The sequence below is a fragment of the Pteropus alecto genome, unplaced genomic scaffold (genome assembly GCF_000325575.1).
Source record: "Pteropus alecto unplaced genomic scaffold, ASM32557v1 scaffold61, whole genome shotgun sequence".
NCBI lineage: Eukaryota > Metazoa > Chordata > Mammalia > Chiroptera > Pteropodidae > Pteropus > Pteropus alecto.
In genome coordinates, this window is record NW_006434835.1 from 7,914,285 (window position 1) to 7,938,143 (window position 23,859).

General features: G+C 40.4%; 1 protein-coding gene across 2 annotated transcripts in view; it reads right to left on the reverse strand.

Moving 5' to 3' along the window:
- Positions 1–23,859, reverse strand: part of NBAS (neuroblastoma amplified sequence) — a 250,417-nt gene that overhangs the window by 25,981 nt on the left and 200,577 nt on the right. For both annotated transcript variants that reach the window (XM_006910241.3, XM_025045807.1), the window contains exons 46-48: positions 22,483–22,685; positions 20,354–20,443; positions 10,398–10,593 (exon numbers count right to left, since the gene is read on the reverse strand). In XM_006910241.3, the coding sequence (XP_006910303.1) occupies positions 10,398–10,593; positions 20,354–20,443; positions 22,483–22,685 (489 nt within the window). The remainder of the gene's footprint in view (positions 1–10,397; positions 10,594–20,353; positions 20,444–22,482; positions 22,686–23,859) is intronic.

Here is a 23,859-nt window from a genome sequence, read left to right on the forward strand (position 1 = left end):
TCCTCTTCTGTAAGATGAAGATAACACATATTTACATAATGGTTGTGAATATTCAATAAGAGAATGCAAATAAGAGTTAGCAAAGAGACTGGCACATGGTAGGTGCACAATAAATGAGATACTTATATTATCAACTACATAATATGCTATATATAAAAAAGTAGAAAGCCACATGTGTGCTAGGCTTTCTTCTAATAAGAATTGTGTCTATGGACTAAACAGGACAGAAAAAGAAAACAGAAATATGGCTGTTTTAGGATAATAGAATCATGAGTTATCTTTTACCTTTTAACATTTATTTGTGCAATAAATGTAGTATTTAAAATGACTCTCAAGCATCGTTTTCCACAAATTAGTGAAAATAAACTTGAAAGAAACTGCTTTTTTCCCTTGTCTGTTGCTTTATTCTGTTCTTTTCCCCAGTGAAAAAGAAAGTAATATACCTCTTTTAATACCTCTGCCCTTTCCCCAGGGAGCTGGGGGTGAAAATGTCTAATACTTTATAGACACTATATAGATCCTCTACTGACACCACTAACTACACATCATAGGATAAAGGATGAAATTCAAACATGGCTCAAACATAAGAATATCCCTTTCCTTTTTGTCTCTGGAAGCCATGTGTCTCTCCTCATTGAATTAGGTGACCTTAGCCCTTGCTGTAAGTCAATTTGTCAAGCAGCTGCAGCCTCCTTATCAGACATAGTCACTGTCCTTGAAAAATTGAACTGAGTGACCTATTTTCAGATGAGGACAGCTTTAACCTTAAATTTTTCTGTGGTTGCTAGAAGTGAACAGAAAAATCTTAAATTGAGGCTCCTCTCCTGAAAGTTGTGTCTTCCTACAGACACTGACAGTAGCTTATTTCACCTTCAGATATTTGTGAATATGAAATAGATATGAATGCATAGAAAAGTACCTATAAATAGGAAATAATTACCAACGTGGAGGGGATTATTATTGATAGCAGTAATATTAATCGCCATACTCTTATTTTCCACATGAGGAACTGTTAGGCTGCTTCTAATGGACTCATATGATGACAATTGATTCAAAGTTGCAGAGTTCACTGTTCAATTCCCTTCATGAACACAATAAAATCAGAATGAGTTGTCTTTGTATGCAGGGCTTCAGAGTACTATACAGAAACATAAAAAAGATGGACAGAGTCGACATCTAGGAAACTGAGCCCCTTCTGTAAAGCTACTTTTATAAGGTCTCAGGTGGCCAACACTGCCTGTGTGGCCACCGGATCTAACCAAATCTCTGGTGAAGGGAAGTCAAATTTTTAGAAAACCAAATAGTCATAAGCTGTTGGGTCAGCTGTTGGACTTGGTCCTAAGCTAAGCCTACCCCGATGGTCCGAGCTGTACTTAGACCAGTGCCTGGCACATGGTGAGTACTCGATAAACAGTATTATTACTATTAGTTATAGTAATTAATTATTATTAGATGAGAAAATATAAAATTATAACCATGTCCATTTCTGAGTATTTGTGGATTTTATTAAATAATAATATAAAGTTGTAGAACTAGCACTAAATTTTAAATATTAAAAGTAGGGTAGCTATTTTCTGACAGATTCTTCTACTTCTACGGCAGAGAAGTAAAGAGTAGATGTAGCCATTGAGAGAATTTCATAAGTACTCGATCTTGCACTGCTTATAATAAAGGCAAAGTGTGTTGACACAGGCTGAAGGTCCAAACGACTTTCCCTAGGCCATGCAAGGGGGACTGTCTACTACAGAAAACTACATAAAACCTATACGTTCAGAACAATTATAGACTGAGAAATGTCCAAACTTCAGAATATCATGAGTAAAAAGGAAAAACGTCAAACTCCAGAGAATGATGTCACATTCAATGTAAATGATTTACATATTGAAAAAGTAGATACATTATTGAAATAAAGAAGAATGAGGTAAACAAATAGAAATAAAATGAACCTAACAGTACTGTAAGTGAATAAGACAATCACACTGAACGTGGTGTGTGTGTAAAAGTGTGTATGTATGTGTGTGTGTGAGAGAGAGACAGAGGAGAGAGAGAGAGAGAGAGAAGGCAGAGCAAGTCAATCCTGGTGGCAGTTTCGATTTCATTCCAAGGGCTATGTGGAAACTCTTGGGGAGGAATATTTAGGGAACTTGAGAGAGAGAGAGAGAGAGAGAGAGAGAGACTGAGAGAGAGAGAGAGAGAGAACAAACCCTGGAAAGTTTGAAGGCTAAAGACAAGATCTCTACACAAATATTCTAGCTAATAAGTAGGTTGGCATTTCTAAAACTACTTTATATGCACTCTAGGTTTAAGTAAATTAGTATATTGTGGATAACAAGAGTCAAATTTCTCACTGAATGAGAAAGAAGTTTACAAATAAGGAAAGAAGGAAGGCTAGAATGAACTCTGTGGAGTTGGGTTGGAATTGGCGGTATCAATATAAACTCATGGGTTTTAAAGAGAATATAGATAGGTATAGAAATGGATGTATATGTGTGCTCCGTCCCCTTAAGGATCTAGGATCTTTAACACTACACCATCAATGAGCAACTCTAGTACCCAAGTCTTGTTTTCTAAATACCATTCTCTATTAAAAGAATCAAGGTTCCTTGAAGTCAGTGACTGCACCCAAAAGCGCAAGAGGACTCTCAAAGATCTCGTGGTTCAAAAAATGATGGGCACATGTCAAAAGGATACAGGAAACAACTTGATGGAAACTCCCAATGGCCCAATCTGGGATAATAGGAGCAAAAATTAAATAAATGATGATGGTAATGGTTTACAACCATAGACAAAAGGAGAATCCTTCAGCTTGTAGTGATATAAATAAATAAATAAATAAATAAATAAAAATAAATAAATAAATAAATGGATAAATAAATAAATAAATGCATCTACAGAAAGGAGAACAAATGATAAGAAAAAAAGCCATTTAGCAAACATCACAGTGATAAGTATCTCAGGCAATAACCATCAATGCATGCTAAAAATCAGTGGGTGAAAGTACGGTGAGAAACAATGCTCACAGGATCTCCAAGCGTCTCCCTTCAGCATATGCATTAATCACAAAGGAGAAAAGGATAACGTTAAGGAGAAGAAACGTGGCTGGCAGCACCTCAATCAGATGATCGAGGCTGTGACGGAACACACCAGCGTCGTCACCTCCTGATACAATGCCCTGAGAAGGACACAGCACTTCTGTGGTAGTCTTACAAAAAATGCAAAACTTGAATACATGAACAAAATCCACAGTCAAATGCAGTGACATTTTACAAAATAATTGGCCAGTACTTTTTTAAAAATGTCAAAGTTATATAACGACAACCAAAAAATGAGGAACTGCTCCAGATGGAAGGACACGAAGGAGACATTACAATTAAGTGAGATGTACGACCTGGACTGGATGCGGGCCAGAAAATAGGCATCAGTGGGACAACTGACAAAAACTGACAAAATCTGAAACATGTGTACATTAGGTAATAGTACTGTATCCATGTTAGTTGTGGTTGTCTGAGATTTGGTAATTTTGGTAAATCTGCATGAAGAATACATAGAATTTTTTGTACACTTTTTTTGGTAAATCTGAAATTATTTCAAAATGAAAAGTTTACCAAAAGTTGTCCCCAGCTACCCCATATTCCCTACAACCCATTGACATGTAAAGACTTCTATTTTTCCTGCCTTTTCCCCTCTTTTCCTTCAACTTTCTTAACTCCTAACAGGAAAGAACAGACAACACTGTACGTAACAGGTTAGCTAAGGAGCATGAGGTTATCGCCTCTAAGCAACAGGCACGTGGATCTAATGATCCCACTACAAACAAAGCCCAGCTGGGACCTGAGCTGACCCCAGAAGGAAGGGTGCCCTGGGACGGAGTCAAAGCATCTCCACCAGTGACATTTACTAGACTCAAGCTTCCCTCTTAGGGAGTGGTCAGTGTTAACTAAGGCACATCCTAGGCTATGAATAATGCCTGCCTGTGTGAAGGGGATAAACAGAGCCTCCCTAACTCACCATCCACACTCCCTAAAAGGTGTTATTCAGAATTAAAACACACTACTGATTACCCTGAACTTGGTGTCTTTCTCCACGAAACTGGTTTCTTCTGCTGTGGGTCCTAGCAAGTTAAGGAGCATACTTCCTCCCCGGTGACTTAAGCAAAATCAGGGAAGCATCACACTTGTTTCTCACCCCCTACTTTCCCCCGCAACAAGTCCACTGGCATCAACTTCCTCCTTCGACCCTCTTTTCTATCTTCCTCTAGCTTCACAGCAGGTACCAAGATCAGGGCCAAGTTCCGGCAACTTGCCCACTGCCTCTGTCCCAGAACTGGTACCCACTCCTGCCCACTGTTCATGCAAAGGTCACAGGGCCTCTCCTGACACAGACCTGACCAGGCTGCTTCTCAGGCATCTCTCTTCCATGTAGCCTTAGCGCCACCTTGGGAAAACCTGAGCAGGACGCTGGGGGCTCTTCCTGGTCTGAACTGCTTCTCCCCAGTTTCATCTCCTGGTTCTCGCCATCACACCATACACCCTGCTGTGCGGAACTCAGTTCACGCGTGGCCTCGAGCGGTCTTTCCTCCACTGTCCCCGGGGAGAAGGGCCGCAGGCCCTGCCTCAAACCCCCTGCCCTGCCGAGACTCCTCGCCCAGCCCCTACACATCCAGGGCATTTACTTCTCTCTTTATGTACCCCATCAGCGGGGCCCATTTCTCCGGGCTGGAGTAGAGCTGTGCGTGTATTATCCCATTTGACCTTCACAATCATCGTAAGTTGTTTCCATTCTGTAGACAAGGAATCGAAGGTTTTGAGAAGTTTAGCAACTTTTCCAAGCTCACGAAGCTACCGAGTGGGGAAGCCGGGACGTGAGTACAGGTCTGTGTGAAGAGCCCGAGCACTTACTCCTGACTGCCTTGTCCCTCCTCCTAGTGCCAGGGGCTAGCACAGTGAGGGCGCGCCACCCACGCCTGAAGAATCTCCGATGAGTCTGTCACGCAGTGTGCCTGTGCAACAGCACTCCCGAGGCACGGCAGTTTTCAGAATGTTTTCACTGAGCAGCAGTTAACATACGCGGCGCTGTACACAAGACACTGGAAACGCTAAAGATGCAGCGATGACTCCTGCTGTCCGTTCACTCTTCCTCCCTCATGGCTGATCGCATTGGCCTATGCAAATTCACCGTGCAAAGAGGACGAGACCAGCAGAGCACGCTTTCTGTGGTCCAGCGCTGCCCGTATGTTGGTGCTAAATTCACTGCGCTGGCAAATGGGAAGAAGTGTGGTACAGGGCCAGAAGCCCAGGCTTTGCAGTCCAACAGAACTGGGGGGGAACTCCACTTCTCTCATTCACAAGCTGTGTGACGTTAAATAGGCCACACGACCTCATCTAGAACAGAGACAGTAACGGCTCTGCAAGCTGCAGTAACGTGCACTTAGTACACATCCCACAGACCCCTCTTCTCCCAGTGATGCCAGGGACAGGAGGGCAAATCTTTAACAAAAAGAACCCATTACTTGTAAAAAGAGACTCTCGAGGTCTTCAAATATTTGAAGGACCCAGTAAACACTGGTGCTCTCTCTCTTCTTTAATTATTTCAGGAAAAAAGGCCCATCGAGGTCTAGTCTAACATTTCAGATCTCTTGCTCACATCTGGACAAACATGCTTGTGACTTGTTTGCTTCCACAAGAGAAGCAACTGCCTGGCCAAAAATCACTTTCAGCAAATTATGGGAAATTAACATAAAACAGTATCGATCTGAAAGCACCAGACCACTCCTTAAGGAAACCTCTCCATTATCCCAAGCAAGTCGTTTGCTCATATGTAACGGGGAGCAGCGCCATCTCGCCCTTCAGCACTGAGGGCGAGGATGTCAGATGAGTGTCAGCACTCTTGCTCTTGACCCTGCCATTTTAAAGGTGACACCGGACAAGTTTAAGATTAAATATTCATCTATTCAACAACTATTTAATGAGTATCTGTGAGATCCCTGTTCTCATGGAATTTATATTCTAATGGAAGACAACAGACATCATATAATAAGTAGACGGAGGACAGGTAGGGAGAAGTTAGCAGATGGTGGTGAAGAGAATTACACGGGTCATAAAATAAACTGTGACTGGGTCACAAATTTAGAATGTAGTCTTTTTAGAAATCATCACATTTAAGCTCAAATCTGAAATTTTCCTTTCTGGACATCCATCTCCTTTTCTACAAATATGACTACAGAACTGAGATGCTTTTAAAACTCTCCAGTTCTAGGAATCTGGTTTAATGGCTATTAAGGAGGATATATTATATGTGTATGCACGCACGTATACTTTTAACATCAACTATTATCCAATATTTGATTAAGCAAATCACTTATGGCAGCGAGCCTTAGTTTTGAAGACATTCAAGGTAACAGTAAATTCTTTGTAAGGAAATACTGCTTTGCAAACTAAACCTTTCTATTATTTGTCTAAGCTCTGTCTGACAAGGAAGTGTGTTTTTTTTTCCTTTTTCTTTTTTTTTTTTAATGAAGTAGTACTCCATTATCATTTAAATCTGTAGTGTGACTGCCCCTGGAATGCCAGCGACGTTCTGGCTGGTGTATCTTAAATACGAAATTAGAATAGCGTCAAAGTACTTATTTTAGGCACTAGGGATATTTTTTTTTTTTTTTTGCAAATGAAGCCAAACTGGCCTCTGACCGGATAGGTAATATGTCTTTGCATGTTTCAAAGCAGGAAAAATACATGTCTTTGTAATGAGGTTAGAAGGTGTCTTAAACTAATTCTTTCTGGTGATCACTTACAACTACACAATTAGAAGTTGAAATTTTAAAAGGCATTTGAAACTCCAAGCCACATGTTCTTTTTAACATAAAAACAGGGGGAAAAAAAAAATCTGAGGTGATGCAGTATGGAATTTTTTAAGGAAACATAAGCAAGTTGACCCATATTTTTCATGCACCAGTTAACTAGAAAATTACAAAACCTGAAAGACTCAGATAAATTGTACCTAGAAGACTGACACAATGCATCCTCCTCCTCCCTCTCCACTTTAGGTTCTCCCCGCACCCCAATCCCCCCCTCTGCCCCTCGCCAAGCTGGGGCACATTTCTGGAATAGAAATGAAGGTCTACCAAGCTTTTGAAAAATGAGGGCCTCTGAATTTTTAATTCTGTTAACTAATCATTAGAAAACTAAAAAAATTGCTGCCTAGCTGAGAACGAATAAGGTAGCAGGCTCCACAGGCTCTGTGTTTAATTTTGCAAGAGCTGGCTGGTTTCCCAGCAACACACTGATTTGTGGGGCCACGATGCTGGGCACCTGGAGGATAATTAAATATTAAGCCCCTCTCTGATGTATGCAGAGTTGGCCTGAGAGGGTTACCCGCCACAGCAGAGGCAGCGGCTCCGCATCTTCCAGTAATTGAACACTGAAATGTCATTATCCATTCTTACCTTTACTTGTAAGAAACGTCTCTATCCTTTGAGAATGGAGAAAGGGGATAGGGAGAAATTTTTAAAAATGACAATGCGTGCAATCAACATTTTGGGGTCTTCCAGGTGTTTGGTATATGAATGAAAATGAAGACAACAGTTTTAAGTGTGGAAGAAATGCCAGACGAAGTGAGCAAATCGTCCGATATCTCCTCTAGTTCAAGGCTTCATTTTACACACCAAGTGGCCAAGATTCCCGGTTAAGAATCTTCTCCAAGATTATAAAGCAACAATGGAGGGAAGGTGGACACAGGCGTGTGATTTACCCATTAGCGCCTGGATCTTTCACTGCTCTGGGGAAAAGTAACACAGTTTTTAAAAAACAATAGAAACGACCTCAGATTTCAACGATGGGCATAGTTCTGTGACATTCCAGAAGCTTCCATGTCCATTCTGAAGCCACAGTTTTTCTGCATTCATTCTCCACAGAGCAGGCAATTGTTTGCTACGTAGACAGAGTTAGTTCCCCTACCACATTCGCTCCCCCTTCAGAATAGATCTGAATCAGTAATGGCAGGCTGACACAGAATCCTAAATTCCTAGAGGAGGAGAAGACATTCACTAACTTATTTTTGGAGAAGGCTATACATGAATTGGTATAATTAAGGCGTTACGATAGTTTTATTTCCATCACTAAATACTTTAAGAAAATCATGAGGTGCCAAGAACAGGGAAACCTCTTACACAGGGGAAAGCAAAAGGGAGGGGACACGAGATGACTTTCTACCAGAGTCATAAGACGTCTGGGAGAGGTGTTTTCTAGAAGGCCTGGAAAAGTCTGCACCGCTCAGGAAGCAGTGATGAAATGAGGAGCTACGTATGGACTTTGCAAAACGAGAGAAAATGTTTTGCACTCAGTGCAATAAAGTCAAGTCCATTTAGAAAGTGCATGAAAAGGAACTCTAAGCCAAGCTGCCTTACATCCTGGGTCTGGGAGAAGTTAAGCTCTAAAGAAATTAAAATCTCAGAAATCTCCAGAAATCATTGAAATTATATGAAAACTGCAGCTTGTTTTTAGAGTAACTGGAACATTGAGAAACACTTAAAAGAAGAAACATAATATTTCTGAAGTATTTAAGACCAAATATTAAAGTGAACGTTCTAGTGCTTTAACGTGATAAATGAGACGGATATTTTTTCCTTTACCCGGTTTCTATGGTGCCTCGTGATATTTTCGGTCTATAAATTTGACATAACATGAAGTGAAGCTCCAACCAGAGAAACGAGCCTCATCGTCCTGCCAGGCTCCAGCCATCGAGGAAGATGAAATTGAGAAGGTTGAGAACTTAAAAAATGGAGGTTCTGTCAGCCAGTACGTGACAGTGGGAGCACTCGTCTGCTTCAGGATGAGTCAGACTCTAAAGTTCCATCCACATGGCAAAACAACATGGCTGAATTTAGAGCTTACCTCAGGGATGCTACAGACCCTCGTATGTGCTGAAAACAAGCATGCCTCTGACATTTACCCTGTCAAAGACCTGGAATAGATTTTATAGCTTACTGCATTTGTGTTCATAAATTACTCTTTAAAGGCTATTAGTGGTCGCTTGATGGAATTCAAGGTAAGATGATGAAACTAAATGTGTTGATAAGGTTATATAGTGGTTCACAGAGAGTATTATTCAGATTAGTGGTTTTTAACGCAACCCATTTCAGCTACTTGGCAAGATCCATATTTTTTTGAATCTCAATTTCTAGAACTCCAAAGACTAGATGATAGTATTTACCTATTTATCTCATAGAGGGAAATAAGAATGTATAAGATGACAATTATGAAGATGCTCTGCGATGAGTCTCAAGAATATTTGATACATTTTTTAAAAAGAAATTGTTCTTTGAACATAGTAATAAGAATATAAGTTATAAAGTAAAGCTTTAAAATGAGAAGGTAAATTGAGCTGGAGTCAGACTTCCAGGAAACTCTTCTGCAGATCAGATTATCCGGGAAGGTCTTATTTTCTAACTTTTATTAGCAGACGGTCTACTCTGCATGCTAAAGCATTTGACTGTGGTTACGGCCTCTGAGATCCTATGCCTTTAGGACACAACATAGAATTTAAGCCACACTTCAAGGGCCATCATGTTTCTTGGGTTTAGGAATTAGCATTCCCTTTTCTTCGATCAGTAGTATGTAAGCTCTGAGTAAGTGCACAGCATCCTTAGAGTGATTCAAAAGAGAGTAAGTACACCCTCCAGGGCTTCCCAGTTTTCACGGGACCGGGGAGATAAAACTTTTAACAACAACAACAACAACAACAACAACAACAACAACAACAACAAAGAAGAAAGGAAACAAAATAAATAAATAAATAAATAAATGAATGAATGAATAAATAAATAAATAAAGCAAGCAAGCAAGCTCAAATGCGTGGAATTCAAAGTTCGCTTAGGTTTGAAATAGGGAAGGTTCTAGAGAAAAGATGGACTGAGTGAGGCTTGAAGGATGAATGGTACGGAGAAACTAAGATCCTGTGTGTCTGTGACATCATTTCCATCTAGGCAGAGAAGAGAAGAGAGGGCCCTGGGTACCTGGGCAGAGCACAAGGTAAATGAATCAGCTAAACCGCACGGCACATTTGCACTCAGATCTGCATTTCTCCGGGGAGAGGGTGCGCCGCCATGATTAACTGATACTGTGAAAAACCTTGACTATATCTCATGAGGAGAAAAATAATACACGCGTGGAGAGGAGTAAGAAGACATCATCTACTCTGCATATCCCTATTCAAGTACATAGAAAAACAGAGGCAACTTTGTTGCATACATTTAACTTCTAAATAGCTGGGCTGATGAACATACCAGAAGTCTGCATTATCATGCTAATTATTTACTTGAAGGCAGTTTAAAGTCATCAAGAAATGACCTCTAGTTATTATTAATAGGGAAAACACTCAATAAACGTGAGATGCTCCCTTACCTGTCTCTGGGGCCAAGTGGCTTTGAGAATGGTTTCTGTTCTGAAGAACACCAGGAGCTTGCTGTCCTCCTCACTCAGGTGAAAGGACTGTCCCAAGATCTGCAGCACGTAGATGCGGGGCCTCACGGGCAAGGCGTCATCAGCGCAGAAAGGCCGCAGCCACTCCAGCAGGTCCTCGGAGGAAACCAGCTCTTCCCTGCAGGGCAAAATCAAGGTGACAGAAACGCTTATGTCTTTTACGTCCAGTAATCAAACGCGACAATGGACTTAAACACTTGCTCAGTGGATGACTTTACTTTTTTCCTATTGAGAGAAAAATTTTTAATGGTTTTAAATGGTTTACAGCAAACCATGTTAGGTATTTTAAAACTATGTAAAATGAATTTAATTTTTAAACAGTATCATATTAAAATGAGTTACATAAAGTTTACAGAATGAGTTACAGAAAGCGTAATAAGTAGTATGCTTATTTCCATTAATGATACTAATAGTGTTGGGCATTCTTCTAGTAAATTTATGTAAACTGTTACCGGTTGACAATAACTATGTAAAAGAGATATTATAAATTCCATCTTACTTTCATTTTTACCACCACTTTTATTGAGATATAATTGACATGTGACATTGTATGAGTTTAAGGTGTACAACATAATGATTTGATATATGTGTATTTTGCAAAATGAGTACCATGAGAAATTTAGTTAACATCCATCACGTCTTTTTTTTTCTTGGGATGAGAACTGTTAAGATCTACTTTTTTAGTAACTTTCAAATATACAGTACAGTGTTGTAAGCGATAGTCACCATGCTGTCCAAGTAAATTCCATTTTACAGATAAGGAATTAGGCTCCATGGAAGGGCTATAAGATGCCCACAAACATCTATAACAGTGCAAACTTCAAAGCCATGTTCTTTCTACCACTTTGTCTGTGACAGAATTTCAATATGAGGTTAGAATATCACACTACTCTAAAGATAAAATATGAATGCTTGGGTAATAAAGAACTGTGCAGACTAAGAAGATTCAAAGAGGATATTTTGTACAACTTTCTACCCAGTATTAGAATCCCTTCTCTTGTTGTCCCAAGTGGACCATCTCAGGAAAACCATTTATTTGATGATGATGCCAATGAATGACTATTGATGACTGTTAAGAGGTTACTCACCAGAAGCCTCACTTACACAGGCCCTGGGGATCCGTGACAAAGCCCTGAATTACACAGGTTCTGTTGTAACCAGATCCTCATGAGGCTTCCGACAATAAACCACCTAGGCCAAGGCCCAAATCCCACACCCTAATAAGACCACAGAAATTTTTTTAAAAACTGCTGAGAACAAAATTCTACAATGTCACTAAGAATATCTCTTAGTATGCATTCTAAAACATCTGTCAATACAACTTATGGCAATTAAAGAAAAGAAATTATTCGTATTTAGGAATAAAAAATTGCAAAATGCTGTGGACAACTGGCTTAAGCATTTCCTAAATTTACAAAGTCATTTGTTAGTTTTACCTGTGAGTATCCTTAATATGTATCAGAAATGGCAAAACTGGGGTACGAAAAACTAGAATGCCACGAATATTTCCTGGATATCTACTATGTGCAAAGTTAAAAGATAGTACAGTTTAGTGAAAAGAGCATTTTTTTGGACATGAACCTGTGAATCTCGGCCCCTTCTTTCCTAACAACTCGACAAAAATCATCAATGTCATCATTTTCATTTTATAGTTAAGTAAACAAATGTCTTGAAAGTGTGTCTCTTGGAGTCTGTGAAACCAAGAAAATGTACATTAAGCACCTGGCATAGTATGTGGCACAGAGGAAATACTTAACAAATAGTAACCATCGTCATCATAATCGTCACTATAATTATCAGCACTATCAAAGTTTGTGCTTGAAGACAGATGAAAAAGTATATGGTCTCTGCTTTCAAAGAACTAACAATACTATGGAACAGAAAGACTTTAAAAGTGACTATTCTCCGAATTACTAAGATAAATTTGAACAATCATTTTGGAGGAAGAGTAAGCAGAATCGGGGAAGGCCACAGCTGACGTGGCATCAGAATTAAAGACTTTAAAAATGACTATTCTCCGAATTACTAAGATAAATCTGAACAATCATTTTGGAGGAAGAGTAAGCAGAAAGGGAAGGGGAAGGCCACAGATGACGTGGCATCTGAACAGATATATATACATTGAAAGGTAGGGAAACATAACCCAGACGAAGAGAACAAACAGCAAGGCGGGTGGGGGGGAGCCAAAAATTTCAAAGAACATGGCACGTTCAGGGAGCAAATAAAACACAGATGTCTGGGCGGCAATTTAGAGAGAGGTAGGACAGGTCTCCTCACCTGGATGACCAAGAATTCGCAGACAAGGCTGAAAAGGTGGTGTTCCTTCAGGCTTTGAAAGCACAGGCTTTGCAGGTGTCAAACCCAGGGTCACTTTCCAGATTTACCAGTTTCTGAGTGTTACATTGACCAAGTCACTTCACGGAGACTCACTCTCATTTGTAAATTAGGGATGGATAATTACTCATGGGGTTGTTGAGAATTAAAAAAATACATAAAATGAAATAATAAATTCAAAGCCCAAATACATTATCCGGCACTAACTCCATTAGTGGCAACCATTATTATTCAAGGCATCTGGTCTTACTTTGTATGGAGTGGGAATAATGAAGGATTTCTGAGCAATGAAACATCATATTCACGTTAGTGATTACTGAAGTTACAGAAGTGTGCAGGCTGGCGCAGGCTCAGGCCCTTTTGGTGAAGCATGAAGTGGTCTAAGTATAATTCAGGAGGAAAGCAGCACAAAGCACATTTGCGACCTTGAGTCTAAGCCAGTGTCACATAATACGAAGCCGATTTTTTGACCCTATCACCCAAGGCCAAGTGTGGGGCGAGTAGGATGAGCTAGAATGGGAAGAAGCTGGCATCATGAAGAACACATGGAAGTTACAATGATAACCCAAGATCTGAGTGTAATGACCAAGAATGAAAACAATATTAATAACGAAACTTATGAAAGCTTACACTGTGCCATGAATTAGAACACCTCGGCACAACCATCTCTTCATGCATTCTGTTATCATCTCCAATTTGCAGATGGGAAAACCACAGAGAGATTTAACAACTCGTCCAAGGTCTCATAGTAAGTGGCAGAGCCAGGATTTGAACTTGGACTATCCTACACAATGCAACTAAAACCAAATGGGGGCATATTTCAGAACACTAGATTCAAGTTATTCTGATACTGATGTGATGTAGGAAAATAACTGTTACAGTGTTTCCCAAGTCATTAAATTGGGTGAGATTACTTTTACGTCAGAACTTATTGTCCCGTTGATAACATTTGACATTTTGGAGGAACCTGCTCTAACTTTTGGTCAATAGTTCAAATACGTAATAAAACTATGACGACTCATTGCTGAAAACAGAAATGCTGTGTTCTACAAGCACCGTGTTCTACAAGCGCCTCGCAGGACAGCCAGGTGAACTCCGGGCTCAGCACGAGCACACGGAAATGACAGGCAGCTCTTTGCGCTGTCAAGGAACTGACGAGACACTTTCCCCTCAAGTTCTGAGCTGCAAAACAGTTCACATTTTGATTCCAATGTGAGTTTTTAAAATCTGAAGTCACTCTCATGAGTTAGCAAATATGCACACTCACACACACATACACAGAGACGAGGAGAGGAAAATTGAGAGAAAGCAAGAATAAAATGTTGTCAATTGGCAAATCAACAGGAAGAGTACATTAGTATTATTTTTCTATCCTTGTATCTTTTCTGTGGGTTTCAAATTTTTAAGATAAATAGGTAGGTGAAAAATAACCAATTCTGCTTTATAATGTAAAAAAAAAAAAAACACAATAGGAAGGAAAGTAATTCCATTTTTATAGTATTTTATGAAAGAGGATTTAATGAGCTTAGGAATAAAAAGAAAACATTATTTCGAAACATATTTACTTTATTATAAAAGTTATCCAAATGATTTAAAGTTATAAAATAGATAAAAGGGAAAGAAAGATCTCACAGTTTCACTGCAAATACACAGACATTTGTTTCTACCTTGTTTCCCACAATAAGTGGGAGGGGGTAATTTAGTCCATTATCTAAAAAATTAACTAATAAAGGAAACACATTCAAAGTTTTGGGCCAAAAGTTAAGGAGTCACCTGAAATATACAAGTAGCTCTATTAACAGAAAAAATAGCAGTAAGAATGACAACAAAAATGTGCTCATTAAATGATTAATTTGAGACAGTGATATTCTGTTATGTAACGTAGCATGAGAAAATAGTTACAAAAGGACAAAGGTATGGAAGAAAAACGTCAAACAGACAGGTAATTATTGAATCAAAGTAAAAAGACAGATTTTAAGAATAAAATTAGGTAAATCTTTGGTAAAAGTTTTCAGATTTTGCATGGCACATACATGCAAAATAAACCCAACCTTAAATGTTGGTGGTAAGTACATTAAAAGAGATAGTAAATATGAAAAGCGATTTATAAATCACAACGCACTACACAAACTAAAATTATTGTTCTTGAGAATGGGGGAAGGAAAGACCGCGTTCACATAGGAAAAACACAGATCTTTGCAATTTCTCGTAAATAAGTATAAAAGTCAGAGAATTTGAATGTCTGAAGGGAACATAAGGTCACTCTGCCCAATCTTCTATATAGAAGTTATAAACTGGCAGCCGAATTTTTGCGTTGGCTTGCACGGTATATGCCAGTGTTTCAAAATTTAAAAAAAATACACACCAAGATTTTCCATCTCCTCTTTAAAAGCTGGAAGATAAGGAGACAGCGGTGGCTGCCTCATTTAGACAAGGCGAGCCCGCCAGGAGCTCTCGAGTTCCCCTCAGCCTCCAGGCTCCTGCCTTCCCTAGGCCCAGTCCCCAGTGTTCACGGCCATTACCTGCCTGGTGGACCTCTGCCACAGGAAATGAGTTTGCAAACTCTGACCTGCAAGATGCTAAACTAGATTAAGGGAGAGAGGGAGGGAGGGGGAGCTGAGGGGAGGGAGGGACAAGCAGGTCAGTGTAAGCGAGCTGACAATGAGAGACATAGTAGGTCCCTTGCTGCAGTTAATGACTCGATCTGCCCACCACACATACTTCCCCCGCTACATATGGAGCCAGGGAGCAGATACTCCCCAGGATAACGGTGTGTGTTTATCAGCTCCCATGAAGTAAGTAAGGCAACTGGCAAAGAATAAGACAGAACTGCAAATAAAGGAATGCATAATGCGTGAAATGGCATTTCGGTAGTATACAAAGTGTGACTTTTTTTCAAATAATTATCATAATCAAGTTATAGTAAAGAAAAATTTCTAGAAAGGTAATAATTTTGGTGTGCACACAACTCCGATCTCAAATCTTAACTTTTGATGACAACCAGTAACCACTTTGTGGCCACTCTCAAACGTATGCTGATCCAGAATATCGCCCGGAGGTTCACGCATCAATGAAAGCCTGGACACCTCTCACTGCAGTGAGGCAGAAATGACGGCTGTGGCTTCATAAACACAGCCCGGGGTCCCCCACAGTGTCGCAGTGGTAGAGTGGACCCACCACCCTGGTTGGTGGCCACCGCCTTCAGCAGGGCTCAGTACCACAGATCGTAACAGTCATACACCGTGGGAGCTTCCAGAACCTCTGATAAGTTACTCTGCCTCACAGAGCAGGAAGAGTGAGAAGAAACTGGATTTAATTTGCTCTAGTGGACTTCCTTTTCCTTTTTGGCTTTTCTGTGCTTTACAAATAATGTGAAATCCCAAAGTCATATCAAACAGAGTTCAATGAAATCTAAATGATCTGACACTGAGCAATATACATAGAGCTTCAAGTAGATGACACACTGGTACTGTGATACAGTAGCAATTAAATAAACAACCAAAATTCCTAAAATACTCAATAGTTTTGAGGGAAATCTTTTTTCCTGTTTGAAGAGTGCACAGAGGGATTCCTCATTCATGACCTGTTTCTTGAATGGACTGAATTCTGTACATCCTTTTGAAAATCACTGATGTTCTGTTAGGAAAATTTTTTTTGAAAGGTATGGTGAAGGCAGGAAGTAAGAGAAAATAAGGCCAGTGCGGAGAGAAGCTCATGGAAGAAACAGGAAAGCTGAGGGAAGTAACGCCTGAAGACCTTGCTACTCAAAGGTCAGGCCATGGACCAGCTGGCTAGCACTTGGGAGCTGGTCGGAAATGCAGAATTTCAAGCTCCACCCAGACCTACTCAAGTAAAATCTGTTACCTTAATAAGACCAGCAGGCGATTCCTATGCACATTAAAGTTTGAGAAGCATCGCCTTACTGTCCATTTTTGGGGTTCTGTAATCTCAGAAGGAGAATAGCTGTGGTGACAGAAATTCATAGCACGGCCTTACCTGGGTGACACTGGACAAAGTTACATAACCCTTCTGAGGTTCATTTTCTAATCTGGAAGATAGAGATAATAATAATATCTGTAGGATAGGGTTGTTCTGACCATTGAGTTGCTGAAGTGCCCTTTCAAAGGCCTCGGCATAGACTAATGGGTGTTCATTAGTTTTTTATTTTTGAAATGTGCCTTAGTATTTTCTTCATTTCAGGTTAAATGAATATATTATTTTAAAACATTTAGTTACTGAATTTTAAAACATACTTATTTTTCTTAAGTGAACTAATGAACTAATTCTTAACACAAACTAGAATATAGAACACATGGTTGGCCTGCTGTATCCATGGGTTCCTTATCCGCAGATTCCACCAATCAGATCAAAAAAATATTTGAAAAAAATGTTATGTTGTTGCTGATTAAGCAGTTAGGCTACTATGGTCGTGAGTGTGTGTGCACATGTGTGTGTGTGTGTGTGCTGAACATGTAGACTTGTTTCCTTGTGTGTGCGCGTGTGCACACGTGTGTGTGTGCTGAACATGTAGACTTGTTTCCTTGTCCTTATTCCTTAAACAATACAGTATAACTGTGTGTGTAGTGTCCACACTGTATTAGGTATGATAAGTAATCTAGAGATAATCTAAAGTATACGGATGGATTATGCAGGTTAGACACAAATACCACGCCATTTTTATAAGGGACTTGCGCACTGGGGATTTTGGTGTCTGCGGGGGTCCTGGAAGAAGTCCCCTGTAGATACCGAGGGACAACTGTATTCTCAAAATTTGATGTTCCAGACACACATAAACGGGAGAAATCAAACACATTAAATTTAATACATGTAAGCCGCTGAATAATTAATCACCTTACTCTCATCTTTAACTGTAGATGTAACCCAAGGTTTTTGACACTTATTCAAATCCCTAGAATACTTAACCCTGATGTCTCGAGGAGAGAATGTGGTTAAGTTGAAAAGCAGGGCAGGCTGTACAGGGGGCTGAAGACTTCACTGGTGGCTAAGTGTTGTGGTTTTATGGGATTTACACTTAGCACAGGTAAAAGAGGAGGTGAAAATGGCAGTTACAGGTGAGGCAGGGAAAGGGGAGGGGAAAGGAGAGAAGGAAGGAGGGAGGGGAGGGGAGAGAGGGAGGGAGAGAGAGAGAAAGAGAGCTAGCAAGCAAGAGAGAGCAAGCTTGCAGGCTGACAGGCTAACAATGCATATGAAGAGGTGAATTACTACCTAAACAGATGCCATGGAGGGCAGCGGATATCCAAGTTATAGGGCTGGGAGTGGAGGCGGCTTGTTGTGTATGCCACCAAGAGGGAAGATGAGCGGCACACAGGCCTGGAGTGGCCTCCTAGAGGTCAGGCAGTCATGTCAGGCCGTGCAGCGGGTGACCTGAGGGAGTCCGTTTAAAAGGGCCTGAATCCCCAAGTCCCTCGGCCAGGCACACCGCTGGGGAGAGAAAGGAGGACAAGGGCATCTGGTTTAACTGTGATTCAAGGAATACTTGTCAGGAATAAAGATTAGGACTCTGTCTGTCGTCTTCTCTCTCTCTTTTTAAGCAAAAGAAAAAAAAATTCCTCTGAAGTTTTTTGTTGTTGTTGTTGTTGTTGTTGTTAAGAAGCCTTTCTTACTGTTGTCTCTGGAATGAAAAGATCTTGTTTGTATGTCCATTCCCTGATGCCTTCCTCTTTGGAAATCAAAGCTTAAAACACTAGTCTGTATTCGAGAGAACCAAGTTGGATTCTTCTGTATATTTGGCTGGAAATTCACTAAGAAAAACACTGGTGCCCATTATCTTTCTGGGATGTCCCCAGTGGGACAAGACTGAGAGACCCCACTGGACGGGCGTGAAGCAGGGCCTGTTAAGATCCCTTTCATCATGTGAGGCCAGGATCCAGGTCAGCAGCTCGCTGGGGAGCCGCTAGCTGAGAATTGACTGACAAGCTGTGATTAGAATGGCAGCGGCCAGAGGTATCCTCTAGAAGGTGGCTGAGTACTTCCCATGCAGCATCTCTGCCTGTTCTGCTATCTGCTGAATCTGCGGTTGCCCAGGCAGTTCCCTCAGCCTGGGTGCCAGTATCTGCCTCCTCCTTCTAACAAACTCTAATTTCTAGGCCGGACCCAATGTCACGCCTTGTGTATTCCGCCCCGACTTCCCTAGGCAGAATAAACCACTCCCTCCACCTTGCTTTCTGCACAGCACTTATCACACTGCACTAGACATCTAGGGGCTAAACGCGGTCTGGTCTCCCCTGCAAGACTCTGAACTCCTCGGGGTTGGAGGTTATTTCTCATCCACATTCAACTCCTTGTGACTTAACACAGAGCATGGCACACGGTAAACGTACAGAATAACTAAATTTCTCGTTAGAATAAAAGGCCTACAATAGCCACTGTGTGGCTATGGAACTATCTAAAGACCAACAAGCAAAGGGGTTTAGAGAAACAGTGAAAAGCAAAAGGCAGAGTAAGTAGCGAGTCCTTCTCGCCATGTTCTTCCGTATTCACCGGAACGGCTTACCCTGTCTTCTTCCGCTCAAACCTTGGGCACAAAGCGATGCCTGGAAATATGAGTGCGAAACCGTGATGGAGAGCCGGGGGGACCCTGGTCCTACGCCCAGGTCTGCGGCTCTGGGAAAAGCCCACTTCTCTCTCCAGGCTCTTCTACCCTCACCTGAAAACCGCAGCACTGTATCCAGCCACCAAAAGTAATCATCATGAAATCTATCAAGATGACGGGGGAAAGTCACAATAGCAAGTAAATAACATATAAAAGTATTTATATATTTCGATCAAAACTATAGAAGAAGCTATCTGTCCCCGAACAATAACCACGTAGAAAGCAACATACAAACAAATACCATTATATTACTGATTGGAACTATGGGGAGTTTTCTCAAACACTTCATTATTGTTGTATCATATTTTCCATTAAAAAATGAAAATTGGGATTAGATCTTAGGGCTGACACAGATAGCAGACACAGGAAAGATCTCTGCAAACTCTGGGAAGCACTTAACTGTTAATTTGTCATTGTTGCCATTATTCCTATCAGTATGATTGCATCTGAATGAAAAATTCTTTCTAAAAATGGCATCAGAGGCACATACCTTTCCAGACTTATAAAGCCTGTATACTCTTAGTCCTCGGATAAGACAGAGCTAACATATATAAAGCTTTAAAAATATCTATATATAATATATACACTCTAGAAATTTCCGTACTTAATACAGTTAACCTCTTGGGGTCATGAGCCCCTTCTCTAAGAAGCTCAAAGCAGTTTTTCTCCCCCGCCTTCCTAGGGGGGAGGTAGGAAGACAGCGCGCTCGCTCTCTGTGGCAAAGAAGGCCAAGGAGACGGTGAGCTGGGCTGATGGGGGAAGCATTCGGCTGGGGAACCGTGTCTCTATCTGCAAAAACACTCCTCAGTCGTGCGGAAACACCTAGAAATGTTGCTTAGTCTTGGAAGCTTCAGAAATATGGATATTAAAGGTAATCCCGAGACTCTGAGAAAAGCTACGGCATGACATCACACACTTGTTCTAGTCTTACCCCTTGTCCACACTGGCGTGGACGGCTGCAACAACACCTTCCAGGACCTGAAGCGGGTCCCCTGGCCCACCGAGGTCAGCGCTGCTTCCGCTGTGAAGAGAAGGAGAGGAGATCTGACTGAGAAGAGGTCGCTCAAGCCTCAGACATAGGCTGGCATCCACACTCAGGTGACGCCAGTTGGATGCTGGCAGAGTACACTGCCGGCCCATGGCCATCCGTGATATGTATAGTCTGCCAGGGTACCCAGCCCTATACTAGATGCTGTGGATACGAAAATGAAACATTTCCTGCCCTTAAGGAGCTCGCAGTCTAATATATGCATGTTTTCCTATCAAGAGAACAACAAAACCTTCTTGCATGCCGTCATTCAAAGAACATTCAATGATCATTAAATACACGAGGCATTTAAAATGGTAAATATGTAATAATCATCTAAATTCTCCACTTGACCTTTTATCAAAACACTCAGGTTCTCATGGCACTTAACAGATACCAGGCACTGGTGAGCGCTTTACATACATTCTGCCACTTAGGGTCCCGGCAGCCCAGCGACGGGTACTGACGTGCCCACTGCACGCACGTGCACGTCTGGGTCTCCAGTGAAACGGAGGAAGGAAAAGTTTTAGATGAGTGTTCTGATTACGTTAAGTTGTATGATTTATATCAACTGCTGCTCAGTTGTTTCATGCCTATGTTATTTTATGCCTACTAAATTTTATTAATTTTCTCAAAGGTAAACTCCTATGGACATTGTCACTAAGAATTTCTTTTCCTTTGAAAAAAAAGTCACAGAACTCCTGATCCCTTTCCTTCCACTGCTAAAAGGTTTAATTCACACTTACTGAATATCTTCTGTGTATTAAGTATAGCATTTATTAGATCAGAACCAAATCTTTAGTAGAACTGGGTGCAGGGTAGGAGAGAAAAGTATACTTATGTTGGAATTTTATAAAGGTAAAATGATCACCTATCATACTTTAATTATTAATGAAAATGTGCAATTTTTAGAAAATAAACTAAATCCATCAAAGCGCTAATGTTTCAAAATGTTTATTTTTGTGAGCTTCATCTAAACCTTGATTTAAGAAATAAAATGATAACTGAATCAAAAGATACAGAATGTGGCAAACAAGTATATTTCATCATTTGAAAGAGGAAAGTGGTTCTTATAACCACCGCCATCACTGCCATCAAAACATAACGTAATAATAGAACAAAGCTTTATTAATTTGGCATTTGTTATTTCTAAAAAATATTACATTTTATTCCTCTTTCTATAAAATTACCAGATACCTCAGAGCACTAAGTAAAAAGCTATATGAAGTTGGGGTAATTAAACTGATAAAGGCTCATTTGATTTCAGTTCAGCTGCTGAAAACTGACATGCATTTAATCAAAAAGTTCTTCAAGAGCAATACAGAATTACAAAGAATGCTCGAAAGGAGAATGAATTGAACACAACTAAATCTTTTAGCCTAATTGCATTATTCACAGAAAGCACTTGATGCCTAATTGTTTTCTTAGTTTAACCTTCCCTTTTCCTAATCCTCCTTGGATGCATTCCTATCAAAGACATCAGTTTATCGACATAAAGTTAGAATTTCTCAACTGTGGGTTTTTGCCATTCATTGCAGGTAAATAATGTCCTAAGACACTGAAGAGCTATCTGACTTCTTCAGTATATGACTGACCTTGCCTTGTGTAGTTCAAAAGAACCTCTGGGAACCATTTTCCCACTGCTACAAAGAAGGGAAATTTGAAAAAGCAAGATCTGAAAATCCACCCTGAGGTCACATGACACTGACAGCTGTTTCACATGCCATTTTGGCCTTTCCTTTATTTCAAGAATAATTGGGGGGATGGGGGTATCTAACCAGAAGTTAGCTAATTTCTTGATCTATTACACAATACTGATAATGGAACATTTTCGGGGTTCTCTATTCTCAAGACATAAGACTTTGCAAAATCTAGTAACATATAATCTCTCTCACTTTTACACAGTACTTCGCAGTTCATAAAATGCTTCTACATGCATGATGGTATTTTATCTTCCTAACAACCACGAAACGAGCACTATTATTGGCAAACTATCACTTCAGGGTTTCCTCAATGACCACTTTATAGCTTACCTCAATGCAGAAATTATCTTCATTATTGCACTCTGTACTATATCCTTGGGCGAGAGGTCAAGAGGGCCTACGGCCACCTCTAGCAGCTGCTGAATCATTCTTAGAGGCTGGCCATCTAAACACATGGCCACAGCTTGATCATGGAGCTTCCCGCTTTCTGATCGGGACAGATCATAGAGGTTACTGTATTTCTGCAGGATTTCCTGAAAAAAAATACGGTATTCAACACCTAAATACGGTATTCGATGGAAATTAAGTGTCTAGATGTACATAGTGAAACATTTAGAAGATTCTTAAAGCAAATACATTATTACAACCACAAACCACACTGAAGAAAACCTAATGGTTACTAAGAGCTTGGGCTCCAGGGCCGCCCAGGCTGGAGTGCAAGTCTCGCTTGACCACTTCATAGTGAGCCTTTGTGATCTTTAATTTCAGTATCTGTAAAATGAGGTTGAGGATAATAGAGTTTTGTGAGTTGAGGGTGTTGGGAACATTAAATGAAATAACATAAAAGTCAGTCCTTTAGCACAATGTCAGGCACAAGGCAACACTCATTTAGTACAAGTTTCTCTACTATTATAATTGTGCTACAACCACGTAACAGTTATAAAACCTACTGAACATCAACTACACAGACCCAGGCATTGTGCGTATGTTATCTCATTTAATGCTTATAATAATCCCTCAAGGAGTTTCAATTAGCTCCACTTTATCGAAAAGGAAACTGAAGACCAAAGCTGTCACCATGAGCAAAGTCACGCAGCTGGCCATTAAGGGTGTCAAAGCAGGAATCTAAAGATCTCATTCTCCCAGCCCCCATGCCACATTGCCTATTCCTCTTTGATAATATCTGGAAAAACCAATGTGACCACAAATAATTTAAGAAACAGGACACCGACTATTGCTTTCAGCAAACCAAATATGGCCACTTCGTGTCAATAACACTTTCCAGGTTCTTTGCAGCTTCGCGAGCAACATGAGCATGCTGTTCTGTCTTTCAGAACCGCCGTGTGAACATTAATTGGATATCTGATTACACTGAAGAATCGCTATTACTCTTGATCGTGATAACACTGCAGTGGTTATGTTTAAACGTGTCTTTTAGAAATAGATATGTTAGTATTGATGGGTAAAATCAAAAGACCATGGGGGTTTTCTTTAAAATAATCCACAGGAGCAGGGTGAGGGCAGGGAGGGGTACACGTGAAATAAGACTGGTCACATTTTGATAAGTGTTGAAGCTGGGAGGGGGTTACATGAGATTTTGTTTTACTATTCTCCCCATTGTGAAACTTTCTATTAAAAAAGAGAAAAAGCCCTGTTCATCAGGCAAGGCGATTATTAATACCCTTACAGAGACAAGAGGGGGCTGAG